At 41.5% G+C, this 14,748-nt stretch overlaps 1 protein-coding gene across 2 annotated transcripts in view; it reads right to left on the minus strand.

Moving 5' to 3' along the window:
- LOC111152255 (RAB23, member RAS oncogene family) overlaps nucleotides 1–13,415 on the minus strand; it is a 38,955-nt gene extending 25,540 nt beyond the window's left edge. For both annotated transcript variants that reach the window (XM_022510702.1, XM_022510704.1), the window contains exons 1-2: nucleotides 13,284–13,415; nucleotides 3,844–4,059 (exon numbers count right to left, since the gene is read on the minus strand). In XM_022510702.1, coding sequence (XP_022366410.1) covers nucleotides 3,844–3,998 — 155 coding nt within the window. In that variant the 5' untranslated portion in view covers nucleotides 3,999–4,059; nucleotides 13,284–13,415. The remainder of the gene's footprint in view (nucleotides 1–3,843; nucleotides 4,060–13,283) is intronic.
- Between the last annotated feature and the right edge of the window lie 1,333 nt (nucleotides 13,416–14,748).

A 14,748-nucleotide genomic window follows, 5' to 3' on the forward strand; every position in this document is an offset into this window, starting at 1 on the left:
ATGACAACTCTGCCTTCAGCAATTCTATCAGCACCATTTGCTCATTTTGTGTCTCTGTGCCACCTTTTGGTAATTCTTGCAATATTTTAAACTTTTTCATTATTATATTTGTTATGGTGATCTCTATGAGTGATCTTTCATGTTACTATTATAATTGTCCTGGGGTTCCACAGACAATGGACAACTAAGTGGACCAATGTCATGTGTGCGCTCACTGTTCCACCAAGCAGCCCTTCCTCCATCTCCCTCCCTTTTCTTGGGTCTCCCTATTCCCTGAGACATAGAAATATTGAAATTAAGGCAACTAATAGCCCTACAGTGGCCTCTCTCACTTTAAATCAAAAGCTAGAAATGATTAAGTACAGTGAGAAAAGAATGTTGAAAGCTGAGATAAGCTGAAACCTAGGCCTCTTGTGCCAGCTGGCCAAGTTGTGAATGCAAAGGAAAAGGTCTTGAAGGAAGTTGAAAATGCTACTTCAGGGGCACCTGGCTGGTTCAGTCAGTAGAGCACAGGACTCTTGATCTCAGGGTTGTGAGTTCGAGCCCTAAGTTGGGCGCAGAGATGACTTTAATAAACAAACAAAGAAACAAACAAACAAATTAACGTGCTATTCCAGTGAACACACAGATGATATGAGAGCAATACAGCCTCATCGCTGTACGGAGGAAGTTTTGGTGATCTGGAGAGAAGACAAAACCAGCCACACATTCCCTTAAACCAAAGCTTCATCCAGAGAAAGGTCCTAACTCTCCTCAGTTCTCTGAAGGCTGAGAGAGGTGAGGAAGCTGCAGAAGAAAAGTCTGAAGCTGGCAGACAAGGGTTCATGAAGTTGAAGGAAAGATGAGGCCCCTGTAACTTAAAAGTATAAGGTGAAGGAGCAGGTGCCAACAGAGAAGCTACAGCAGGTTACCCAGAAGCTCTGGCTGAGAGAATTCCTGGAGGAGCTGCACTAAGCCACAGCATTTCAATGTGGATGAAACAGCCTTCTGTTGGAAGGAGATGCCATTAAGGATGTTCATAGCTAGAGAGAAGTCAGTGTCTGGCTTCAAAGCTTCGAAGGACAGGTTGACTCCCTTGTTAGGGCCTAATGCCACTGGTAACTTTAAGTTGAAGCCAATGCTTATCTACCATTCTGAAAATTCTAGGGCCTTTAAGAATTATGCTAAATTTACTACTCACATCTGTTTACCTGATGGTTTACTAAATTTTTTTTAAAGATTTTATTTCATTTATTTGAGAGAGAGAGAGCATGAGAGGAGAGAGGTCAGTGAGAGAAGCAGACTCCCTGCCAAGCAAGGAGCCGGATGTGAGACTCGATCCTGGGACTCCAGGATCATGACCTGAGCAGAGAGCAGATGCTTACCTAACTGAGCCATCCAGGCAACCAGTTTACTGAATATTTTAAGCCCACTGTTGAGACCTACTGATGAGAACAAACGTTACTCCAAAATCTGACTGCTCATTGACAATGGACTGGTCACCTAAGAGCTCTGATGGAGATGTACAATGAAAGAAGGTTGTTTTCATGTCTGCTAATACAGCATCCATTCTGTGTCCCATGGATCAAGAAGTAATTTTGACTTTCAAGCCTTACTATTTAAGAAATACATTGTGTAAGATTATCGCTGCCACAGACAGTGATTCCTCTGATGTGTCTGGGCAAAGAAAATTGAAAGCTTTATAGGAAAGATTCAACATTCTAGATGGCATTAAGAACATTTGTGATTCGGGGCGCCTGGGTGGTTCAGCTGATTAAGCGACTACCTTTGGCTCAGATCATGATCCCAGGGTCCTGGGATTAAGCCCCACATAGGGCTCCTTGTCCAGCAGGGAGCCTGCTTCTCCCTCTCCCTCTACCTGCTACTCCACCTGTTTGTGTTCTCTTTCTCTCTGTCAAATACATAAATAAGAATTCTTAAAAAAAAAAAAAAATTGTGATTCACTGGAAGAGGTCAAATATCAACATCAATAAGACTTTGGAAGAAGTAGATTCCAGGGGCACCTGGGTGGCTCAGTGGGTTAAAGCCTCTGCCTTTGGCTCAGGTCATGATCCCAGGGTCCTGGGATCGAGCCCCACATCGGGCTCTCTGCTCTGCAGGGAGCCTGCTTCCTCCTCTCTCTCTCTTTCTGCCTGCCTCTCTGCCTACTTGTGATCTCTGTCTGTCAAATAAATAAATAAAATCTTAAAAAAAAAAAAAAGAAGTAGATTCCTACTCTCATGGATGAGTTTGTGGGGTTCAGAACTTCCATGGAGGAAGTAACTGCAGAAGGGTGGAAACAGCAAGAGAACTGGAATTAGAAGTGGAGACTGAAGATGTGACTGACTGCTTTGATCTTGTGATAAAATTGAACAGATGAAGAGTTCCTTACTATGAAAGAACAAAGAAAGTGGTTTCTTGGCATGGAATCTGCTCCTGGTGAAGATGCTATGCAGACTGTTGAAATGACAACAAAGGATTTAGATTATTAAATAAACTGAATTGATTAAGTAGCAGAGCATTTGAGGGAATTTTTTTGAGATTTAAATTTTAATTCCAGTATAGCTAGCATACAGTGTTACATTAGTTTCAGGTATACAATATAGTGATTCAGTAGGGTTTAAGAACTGACTTCAATTTTGAATGAAATTCTACCATGGGTAAAATGCCCTCAAACAGCATCATGTGCTACAGAGAAATCATTCCTGAAAGGCAGAGTGAATCGATGAGACAAACTTCACTGTTGCCTTATATTATATACATATATTTTTAAAGATTTTATTTATTTATTTGACAGAGATCACAAGTAGGCAGGGAGAGGGGAAAGCGGGCTCCCTGCTGAGCAGAGAGCCCAATGCGGGGCTCGATCCCAGAACCCTGAGATCATGACCTAAGCCGAAGGCAGAGGCTTTAACCCACTGAGCCACTCAGGTGCCCTGTTGTCTTATATTAAAAAATCACCACAGCCACCCTCACCTTTAGCAGCCACCACCCTGATCAGTCAGCAGCCATCAACATCAAGGCAAGACCCTCACCAGCAAAAAGATTAAGGCTTGGTGAAAGATCAGAGGATGGTTAGCATTTTTAAGCAAGAAAGTATTTTTAAATGAAGGCATATACATTATTTTTTTAGACATAACTAACACACCTAACAGACTACAGTACAATGTAAACATAAATTTTACATGCACTGAGAAAACAAAAAATTCATTTGACTTGCTTTATTGTGGTGGTCTGGAACTGAACCTGCAAAATGTCCAAGTTGAGCTTGTAGTGGACAGAAATCTCATTAGAGTCAAGTATCAGTTTGTATTTAAGAAGTAAGCTAGGTGCCACCGATAAATATAAAACAGATACAAGACAGGAAGGGTAGGGAGGGGCATATGAAAAAAGGAGGGAAAATGAGGAAGGGAAAATAGATGAAAGGTGAGAAAAAGAAGGATAAAGATACATTGTGTTAACTAACTAGAATTTAAATACAAACTTCAGGGTGCCTGGGTGGCTCAGTGGGTTAAGCCTCTGCCTTCAGCTCAGGTCGTGATCTCAGGGTCCTGGGATCGAGACCCGCATCGGGCTCTCTGCTCGGCGGGGAGCCTGCTTCCCCTCTCTATCTCTGTCTGCCTACCTGTGACCTCTCTGTCAAATGAATAAATGAAATCTTAAAAAAAAAAAAAAAAAAAAACAAAACTTCAAACATTAAAGAGAAAGGAAAAATAAAAAAAAAAAACCAATACACACAGGACTGAGTATTTGAAAACCACCACCAACTATCTCATTAGCCATTGCCACCAGACTGGATCCTAACCTTGGGCTGTACTGAGTTCACAAATCAAAACTGAGGGGATAAAATGGCCAAGTACATACTGGATTTGTCGCTCCAAAAAATCAACTCCAATGGTTTTCTTGTAGTCTTTTGTAAAAATGCCTTTGCAATATCGCTGAATCATACTTGATTTTCCAACTGCTCCATTCCCTACAACCACCATCTTGATGGCCACTTCCATATCTTCCTCCAACATTTTTTCAGTTGAAAAGGTTTCTGAGCCAACTTTAATTCCAGGTGATCAGATCTTCTCAAATCTGTGGTTTAAAATGAAATTATTTTTCATAACATAAAAATTATATAAAATAATTTTAAAGGTTGATTTACGTATCTGAGAGACAGAGAGTGTGTGAGCAGGGGGAGGGGCAAAGGGAGAGGGACAGAATCTCAAGGAGACTTTGCTGAGTGCAGAGCCTGACGTGGGGCTAGATCCCAGGACCCCGAAATCATGACCTAAGCTGAAACCAAGAGTCAGATGCTTAACCAACTAAGCCACCCAGACACCCCAAAAATTGTACAAAATAAGCTATAATTGCTTTATGAAGAATAACTATAGTGCATTGCAAGAATTTTTCCATGATGGAGGTCCCCCTACCACCCTGTTTAGATCATGTAAGTTTGTTGAAAGGAGGGACAATAACATCATTCATTTCTGAATCCTAAATAATTGCACACAACACATGACACCCAGGTATTAATAAACGTCTAGATTACATAGTTCTATCTTTCAGTGAGACTAAGACTAAGACTGCAGTGTTAGAGTTGAGGTTTGATGTAAAGTTGCCACTTACTAGTTCTGGGCTAAGTAAAGTTACTGGCTAATCTCTTTAAGCTTCAGTTTACTGAGGATACTTACCTCAGAAGATTGTTGATCAATGGTACATATAAAGCACTTAGCACAGTGAAAATTAAGTATTCAAAAAATGGTAGTTTAAAAAAAAAAGGTAGTTTAGTTTTATACAACATAGTAAATCCTCCATAGTTACCACCACATGGGCAATAAATACAAAATCTAAGCAAATTGCTTGTTTGACCTCAGAGGTAATAATTAATATCCCTAGAAAAGAACCCTAAAGAAAAATTGTGTGTAATAATATACAACTGTGTGACAGCACTTGACTCTTACAGGGCTTTACTGTTCAGGTTACAATGACTCCTTTACAAATAATCTTACATCATATATTCTTTCTTTAGTTTCAGACTAGTTACAGTTACTCATATAATGAAAGTAATACAATGCGTACTGTTTGCACTTAAGATTTAAAAGAACAGAAAGTCAATTTCTTCATATGTCTTAGGAAAATTACTAGTTAAGTTCCTGACTACTATTATATGTTATAATATTATATTCCAACTCCTTTAACTGAAAATCCATCTACACAACCACTACACAAAACAAGTCTGAAACAGGAAGAACATTCCTCCCCACTCCCCATGGAGTTTCAGTAATTGTCCCTAGTGCTTCACAAACTTGCATAATCATAAGAATCATCTAGGAAGATTTGTTAAAGTATAGGTTCTAGGTCTCCACCTCAAACATAATTAAATGATGTAAAAAAAAAAATAGAGTAACAGAATAAAAAGAATGTGGTAGGAGCAAAAATACAGGTAAATACAGGGGCGCCTGGGTGGCTCAGTGGGTTAAAGCCTCTGCCTTCAGCTCAGGTCATGATCTCAGGGTCCTGGGATCGAGCCCCGAATCGGGCTCTCTCCTCAGCAGGGAGCCTGCTTCCTCCTCTCTCTCTCTCTCTGCCTAATTGTGATCCCTACCTGTCAAATAAATAAATAAATAAAAATCTTTAAAAAAAAAAAAGAGGTAAATACAATAGATTTCTCTTGAGCATTCTAAATTATGTCTGACTCAAACACAACTGTGTGATTTTCAGTATGTGTAAAGAAAATATTTAACATAATTAATTATAAATAGGAGAGGACAAAGTAATGTAAAGGGAGGTAAGAGTTCTATGCTTCCCTTGAACTGGTAAAATGTTGACACCAACAGACTGTGGTAAGTTATATATATGTAGTATACATAGTATAATACCCAGAGTAACTACTAAAGAAGTTAGTTATACAAAGAGGGGCACCCGGGTGGCTCAGTTAGTTAAATGTTCGCTTTCGGCTCAGGTCATGCTCTCAGGGTCCTAGGATCAAGCTCCCTGCATCTGGCTCTGAGCTCAGCGAAGAGCCTTGTTCTCCCTCTTCCTCTGCCCCTCCCCCCAACTCATGTGCTTGACCTCTTTCTCTCAAATAAATAAATAAAATCTTTAAAAAATAAAAGAAGTTACACAAGGAGAGATACTCAAAAATACAATAAAACAAAATGAAAGTCTAATAACACAATAAAACTATCAGAATCTAATATATATATACATATATATATGTATATATATATATAAAACAGCAGAATATACGTTTTCCTTTTAAAGATTTTATTTATTGGGGCGCCTGGGTGGCTCAGTGGGTTAAGCCACTGCCTTCGGCTCAGGTCATGATCTCAGAGTCCTGGGATCGAGTCCCGCATCGGGCTCTCTGCTCAGCAGGGAGCCTGCTTCCCTCTCTCTCTCTCTCTCTCTGCCTGCCTCTGTCTACTGTGATCTCTCTCTGTCAAATAAATAAATAAAATCTTTAAAAAAAAAAAAAAGATTTTATTTATTTATTGAGAAACAGAAGGAGTGTGAGCAAAGGGAGGGGCAGAGGGAGAGGGAGAAAGAATCTCAAGCAGACTCTGCATGGAGCCTGTCTCGGGGCTTGAACTCAGAATCTTCAGATCATGACCTAAGCCAAAATCAAGAGCCAGACACTCAACTGACTGAGCCACCTAGGCATCCCAGAATATACTTCAAGTACCCATTAAATATATACCAAGATAAAACAGATTCTAGGCCATAAAACAAAACTCAACAAACTTAAAATAATGGGACCACAAAGTAATCAAACTAGAAATCAGTAACAGATAACAGAAAAATCTGCAAACACTTGCAAACTAAAAACACAGACTTCTAAAGAACCTGTGGGCCAAAGAAAGAAGCTCAAAAGACTTTTTTTTTTTTTCAAATAATCAAACTGAATTAAAATGAAAATATAAAATGTGAAAATTTGGGGCACCTGGGTGGCTCAGTGGATTAAGCCGCTGCCTTCGGCTCAGGTCATGATCTCAGGGTCCTGGGATCGAGTCCCACATCGGGCTCTCTGCTCAGCGGGGTGCCTGCTTCCCTCTCTCTTTCTCTCTGCCTGCCTCTCCGACTACTTGTGATCTCTCTCTGTCAAATAAATAAGTAAAATCTTTTAAAAAAATAAATAAATAAATAAAATGTGAAAATTTGTGGGAAATAGCTAATGTAGGGCTGAGAGGGAAAATTTATAGCACTTAATGTTCACCGTGGAAAAGAAGTTAAGTTTCAAATCAGTAATTTAAACTCTCACCTCAAGAAACTAGAAAAAAAGAGCAAAATAAACCCAAAGCAAAGGATGGAAATAACAAAAGTAAGCAGAAATCAATGAAACTGAAAACAGAAAAACAGGGAAAATTAAACAAAAAAAAACTTTCTTTAAAGATTAAAAAAAAAAAAAAAAACTGACCAACACAGCAAAAAATAAGAGAGAGAGAGGTAAGATACAAATCACCAGTATTAGGAATAAACTTAGGAATGTCACTGTGGACTTTGCAGACTCAAAAGGATAATGTAAGGGGCACCTGGGTGGCTCAGTGGGTTAAAACCTCTGCCTTCAGCTCAGGTCATGATCCCAGGGTCCTGGGATCGAGCCCCACATCAGGCTCTCTCCTCAGCGGGGAGCCTGCTTCCCCCCACCCCTCTCTACCTGCCTCCCTGCCTACTTGTGATCTCTGTCTGTCAAATAAATAAATAAATCTTAAAAAAAAAAAAAAGCATAATGTAACAACTCTACACACACAAATTTGACAACTTAAGGAAGCCTGGGTGGCTCAGTCCATTAAGCATCTCACTCTTGATTTTGGCTCAGGTCATGATCTCAGGGTCATGAGATGAAGCCCTGCATAGGGGTTTAAGATTCTCTTTCTCCCTCTCCCTATGCCCTTCCCCCTCTTAAAAAAATTGACAACTTAGCTGAAATGGACCAATTCCTTAAGAAGCATTAACTACCACAACTCATTCAATATGAAATCAATGATTTGAACAGTACTATAACTATAAAGGAAATTGAACCTGTAACTTAAAAACTCAAAGAGGGGCACCTGGGTGGCTCAGTGGGTTAAAGCCTCTGCCTTCAGCTCAGGTCATGATCCCAGGGTCCTGGGATCGAGCCCTGCATCGGGCTCTCTGCTCAGCGGGTCTTGGGATAGAGCCCTGCATCGGGCTCTCTGCTCAGCGGGGAGCCTGCTTCCTCCTCTCTCTCTGCTTGCCTCTCTGCCTATGTGTGATCTGTCTGTCAGATAAATAAATAAAACCTTTAAAAAAATAAATAAATAAAAATTTTTAAAAATAAAAATAAAAACTCAAAGAGAACTCTCCAGGCTCAGGTGACTTCACTAGAGAATTTTACCAAACTTTCCAAGAATGGATACCAATGATATACATTCTCTTCCAGAATATAGAATAGAAAGGAATACTTTCCAACTTATTTTATAAAGTCAGTATTATTTTGATACCAACATCACACAAAAACAGTACCAAAAAACAAAAACAACTGGACAAAGACACACAAAAGTCCTCAACAAAATATTAGCAAATCAAATCTAGGAATATATAAAAAGAATAGCTAGGACCAAAAAAAAAAAAAAAAAAAGAATAATTAAGACCAAGTAGGCTTTATTCTGGGAATGCAAGGCTGGTTCAATACTAAAAAAAAAAATACTAAAAAAAAAAAATACTAAAAAAAAAAAAAAATCGATGTAATCTACCAAATTAACAAAGTAAAAAAGAAAGATCTCACCACCCTATCAACAGAAACAGAGGAAATATATAACAAGATTCAACATCCATTTGTCAGAAAAATAGTAAGCAAACTAGAAACAGAAAAAGACTTCTTCAGCCTCATGAATGTCATTTAAAAACTCCACAGCTAACATTATACTCAACTCTAAAAGCCTGAATGCCTTTTTTCCCCCCTCAGGTAAACTCTATGTACAACAGGGGGCTCAAACTCAGGACCCTGAGAGCAACTGTTGCAGGCTCTACTGACTGAGCCAGCCAGGCACCCCTGAAAGCCTGACTGCTTTAACCCTTAGACTGAGAAGAAGGTAAGTATGCTCACTCTCACTACTCCTATTCATCATACACAAAAGTCCTAGACAGAAACTAGGTGACAAAAAATAAGTAAAACTCTTAGAAGAGAAAGACTAAATAAAACTGTCCCTATTCACAAATCACACGAATGTCTTTACAGAAAACTCCAAAGAATTAAAAAAAAAAAAAATCCTAAAACTAATAAATGAGTTTAGCAAGGACACAGGATACAAGAGCAACACACAGCACTGAATTGTATTTCTATACCCTAACAATGTACAATTTTTCAATTTACATTGTTATTTCTTAAATTTGTTTTATTTTATTTAAGTAGTCTCTACACCCAACATGGGACTGGAAATGACAACCCCAAGATCAAGAGTCGCATGCTGTTCCAACTGAGCCAGCCAGGCATCCCTGAAAACAAAATTTTTAAGTGACATTTATAAAAGTTCCCCCCAAATTAAATACTTTGGTGTAAATTTAACAAAACATGTATAGGACGGGCCTATATATTGAAAACTATAAAACACTAATGAAACAAAGTCCTACATAAATGAAAAGATGTGCATGTTCACAGATCAGAACACTCAACAAAGTAAAAACAGCACTTCTCCCCGAATTGATCCACGGTTTAATCCAATTCCAAAGCACCAGCAGGATTTTCTGCAGTTGATTCTAAACGTTATCTTTCTCTTTACGTTTCTAAACGTTATTTGGAAAGGCAAATAAACTAGAATAGCTAACACAATCTTTAAAAAGAACAAAATCTGGGTGCCTGGGTGGCTCAGTGGGTTAAAGCCTCTCTGTCTTCAGCTCAGGTCATGATCCCAGAGTCCTGGGATCGAGTCCCACATCGGGCTCTTTGCTCCGTGGGGAGCCTGCTTCTTCCTCTCTCTCTGCCTGCCTTCCTCTCTGCCTACTTGTGATCTCTGTCTGTCAAATAAATAAATAAAATCTTAAAAAATATATATATAAAGAACAAAATCGGAGGAAATCATACTGGCCACTTTTAAGACACCATAAAACTATACAAGTCAAGAAAGTGTGATACTGGTAAAGAGAAAGATATATAAATCAACGGAACAGAACAGAGGGCCCAAAAATAGACCCACACAAATTCAGCCAAATGATTTTTGACAAAAGGTACAAAAACAATTCAATGAAGAAAAGACTGTTTTCAACAAATGGTGGTAGAAAATAGGACATTCATATGTAAAAAAAAGTAAACATTTACTTAAACCTCATACCTTATACAAATAATTTAAAATGGATCACAGATCTAAAAGTAAAACTATAAAAAAAAAATAATAATAATAAAAGTAAAACTGTAGGGACACCTGGATGGCTCAGTCGATAGAATCTGCCACCTGATCTAATGAGTTCAAGCCTCATGTTGGGTGTAGAGTTTACTTAAAAATAAAATCTCAGAGGCACCTGGGTGGCTCAGTCAGTTAAATATCTGCCTTTGGCTCAGGTCATGATCTCAGAGCCCTGGAACCCAGCCTGGGGTGGGACTCCCTGCTTAGTGGGAAGTCTGCTTCTCCCTCTCCCCTTGCTTCTCTCCTGCCCACACCCCACCCTCCACACTGTGCTCAGGTACTCTGTCTCTCAAATAAATAAATAAAATCTTTAAAAAATAAAATAATAAAAAATAAAACAATAATTTTTAGAAGAAATATTTTACAAGGTGAAAATGTTGACCTGGCGTTAGGCAGAGTTCTTAGACATCCAAAAAAATTTCCACAAGGGGAAAAACTGATAAATTAGACTTCACAAAAATTAAAAACATTTGCTTTGTGAATGATACTGTTAAAAGAATGAAAAGACAAGCTACAGACTGTGAGAAAGTATTTGCAAAGCACGTATCTACCAAACAACTTGTATCTGGAACATATGAAGAGCCCTCAAAACTCAACATAAGAAAAAAAGAAACCCATAAGAAAGCTAAGAACCCATTTGAGAAATGGGCACTAAATACTCTTGCCCAGAGACTCATCAAAGATTATATATGCCAAAATAAGCACATGAAAAGATATTCAAAATCATTTGTCATTAGTTAAAGACACACTAAAACCATGGGATACCACTATATGCCTATGAGATGGCTAAATTTAAAATTACCGACAATACTAAGTGCATACAAGAATGTGGAACAATGGGTACTCTCCAATGGTGCCTGTAAGAATGCACAATGCTAACAGCCACTCTGGAAACCAGCATGACAGTTCCTTATAAAGTTAAACATCCTTTTTATGACCCTGCAATCCCACTCCTAGCAATACCCTCCAGAAAGGAAAACTTGTGTTCACACAAAAACCTGTACACGAATGATTATAGCAGCTCTATTCATAATCACCAAGACTGAAAACACTTCAAATCTCCTTCAGTGGGTGGATGTATGAACAAACTGTGGAACGTCCATCTAATGGAACACTACTTAGCAATAAAAAAAAGAAGAAACGCTTGATACATGCAACAGCTTGGAGGAATCCTAAAGGCATTGGGCTGAGTGAAAGAAGTCAGCATCAAAAGGTTACATATTGTATGATTCCACTTATGTGACATCTGGAAAAGTTTAGTAATTGCCAAAGGTTAGGGGTAAGGGAAGAATATAAAAGGATAGCATGAATTGGGGGGGGGGGTTTAGAACTGTTCTATGCCCTGATTGTCGTGGTGACAGCATTAATCTAAAATTCACAGAACTGCACACCCCTTAAAAAGACAATTTTACCATATAATTTTAAAAATAAAATTTAAAAGAAGAGAAGAGCAATCAGATTTTAACACAGCCAGTCTGGTGATTATCAGCTACTACTGCTCTATAGACATAAAGCACTCTATCAAAACAGCTAAGCTTGGGGCGCCTGGGTGGCTCAGTGGGTTAAGCCTCTGCCTTCATTCAGCTCAGGTCGTGATCTCAGGGTCCTGGGATCGAACCCCACATTGGGCTCTCTGCTCGGCAGGGAGCCTGCTTCCCCTTCTCTCTCTGCCTGCCTCCTTGTGATCTCTCTCTCTGTGTCAAATAAATAAATAAAATCTTAAAGAAAAAAAACCAGCTAAGTTCTTAGAAAATAAGATAATGCTGAGTATAATAATTAAAAAGCTTACAGCAATGCTTTGCATAAATATTTTCTAAATACCGTTTTTCCCAAATTTAATTTTAAAAAGTTTTCCAACCAATGCAGTCTAATAAATTAGAAAATGTACTTAAGCACAGGTACGACTGTGTTTATAACACTGAAAAGCTTGTTAGGTTCGATGAAATTACCTAGACAACATTAGGAGTATATAAAGCCTAAAGAACCGGCCCTTTCAGGGGCGCCTGGGTGGCTCAGTGGGTTAAGCCGCTGCCTTCGGCTCAGGTCATGATCTCAGGGTCCTCGGATCAAGTCCCACATCGGGCTCTCTGATCAGCAGGGAGCCTGCTTCCTCCTCTCTCTCTGCCTGCCTTTCTGCCTGCTTGTGATCTCTGTCTGTCAAATAAATAAATTTAAAAAAAATTATTTAAAAAAAAAAGAACCGACCCTTTCAGACTCTTTAATGCGCTCGCACACACCCTCAAGTTCTTACGTCTGGGAGCTCCTCGACTCCTCTGTTCTCCGAGTTAAGTAATTCTGTGGCAGCCAGTGTCAATGAAATAGTGCAGTCTGGCTCATTCATATTCTAGCAGTCTGAGCAAGAAACTAGGGAAGGGTGGGGCCGCGGGTAAGGAGGGGGCCCCGCCGCAGGAAGGAGGGGGTTCTAAAAGCCAGGGCAGAGCTTGAGACCCCGCTTCCGATCAAACCGAACCCGGCACTTGACGCCCCTTGCTGGTGACGGCCCCGGCCTGGGTCGCCCCCTACCCATGTGGGCGCTGGGAGAAGGCGAGAAGCTGGGTGCTCGGCCAAGCTGGAGGCCAGCGCCTCGCCCCCGCTGCGTCTCGCTCCTTCCCGCCCAAGGGGCAATTCCAGGGACGCACACCCTGGGAGCCCGGGCCGCTGGGCGCTGAGAGCGGAGGCCGGGCAGGTACTGCCGCCCACCTCCTCCAGCGGGAACTTGGGCACGGCGCTCTGCGGCTGGGGAGCGGGCGCTCAGCTGCCAGGGCCGGGGGGATGGGAGCCCGGGCCTAGAGGCCCCTGCCCCTCACACCCCTCTACAGTCCCCGGGGTACGGCACATCCCGGGACCCCAGGGAGAAGCGGGTCCTTCCTCAGCCGAGCGGGGGGAGCCCTCAGCCGCTGGACAGAGCGAGTGAGATCAGCGCCGCTGTCCGGAGTGCAAGTCGCTACTCACCGTACCCCGCCGGCCGCGGACCCGCTGCCCGGCGCGACCGGCTCCTCCTGGTCGCGGCGCAACCGCTGCCGCCGCCGCCGCCTTCTCCTCCTCCTCCTCCTCCTCCTCCTCCTCCCAGGGCGCCAGCAACCCCGGCGGGGCCGCCCGGCTGGCTCGCGCCCTCCTTCGCTCTTTTAAGAATGATTATGATTTTTTTTAACGAACTTTATTGGCAGCCGGGGCTCGGAACAAGCGCCTTTGCAGCAACTCCCGCAAGGGTGGTGGGGCGGGGGAGACCCGACTCCCCACATCTGTGGGCCCGCCGCTCTGCGGAGCATGCGCTGGGCTTGGTCTGCGCATGCTCCGCGGGGACCGGGTCCCCCGCCCCGCTCCACCCCTGTTCTGGCTGGTGCCCCGCAGGGCGGCTCCTTCGCTTTCCCTATTCCTCCCGGGACCGGCGGCAGTGGGGAGACCTGCGGCGGGCGGGAGCGCCCAGATCGTGGACCCTAGTAAAAAAACTGACAGACGAAGGTCCGCCTAAGTTTCGCCTACTAAGTGACCGGACTTCCAGAGTACTCAAAGGACCTGCTCCGCCATGGACACATACCTCATTTTCTTCACCCGATGACATCCAAGGGTTAGAGTGAGTGAAAGTGCTGAGCAAAACCGAGGACGCACTCACAGTCAACACCTTGCGACTGGACAAAGTAGATGTCTTAGATGGTTAACAATTCAGAGAACCAAACCAACAACTAAAAGGTCCCCCCAAACGCAATCTAAACTTTGCTTGAGTTGTTTTTTATTTCAAAATACAATAGAAAAGGGAATAAAGGAAGACACCAAGTGTTGGAAAAATACTCCCAAGTGGAGTTGGAAATGTTGGGGTTTGGAGCCTATGGCTAAGAAAGAATTATGTGCAAAAAGGTGGTTTTATTAAAGCTTGGGCACAGGAGTGGGCAGAAAGAGCTACACTAGGATCATGAGGAGTGACCCATTATATACTTTCAAGTTGGGAGGGGGTTAGGGGTAGTAAGTCTCCAAGGAATTTTGGAAGCAAGGTTTTTAGGACCTTGAGGGGGTTAGCAGTTGTTAGGAAAATGTCATTTATTACCATCTAATAAAACCTCAGTCATCATGAGACCCTTCAGTTGTGTATCAGTAGGCTACATGGTTGAAGGATGGTTGTCAACATGTATTTTGGGGGATAAAGATAAAGGAAGTGTCCAAAGGAATCTTTATATATTAAAGTAGACTTACAGGATCCTGGCAGCAAGGGGAGGTCAGGACAATGTTAAGCTAAGATGGCCTTTTGCCCTGAGCAAAGCATTAACATAAAGGCAGCTGAGTTCCTAGTGGAACGTCACTCTGCCTGTCTCAAGGACTTGTCAATGGGTTCTAAGTAGTAAGAAAATTTAATTTTTTCTTTTGCCTTTGTTTCCCACACCACAAGGATGTGGAGTAACTGAATTCATCTACTCTGCTTCTG

Source organism: Enhydra lutris, unplaced genomic scaffold (assembly GCF_002288905.1).
Source record: "Enhydra lutris kenyoni isolate GAN:26980312 unplaced genomic scaffold, ASM228890v2 scaffoldscaffold28, whole genome shotgun sequence".
NCBI lineage: Eukaryota > Metazoa > Chordata > Mammalia > Carnivora > Mustelidae > Enhydra > Enhydra lutris.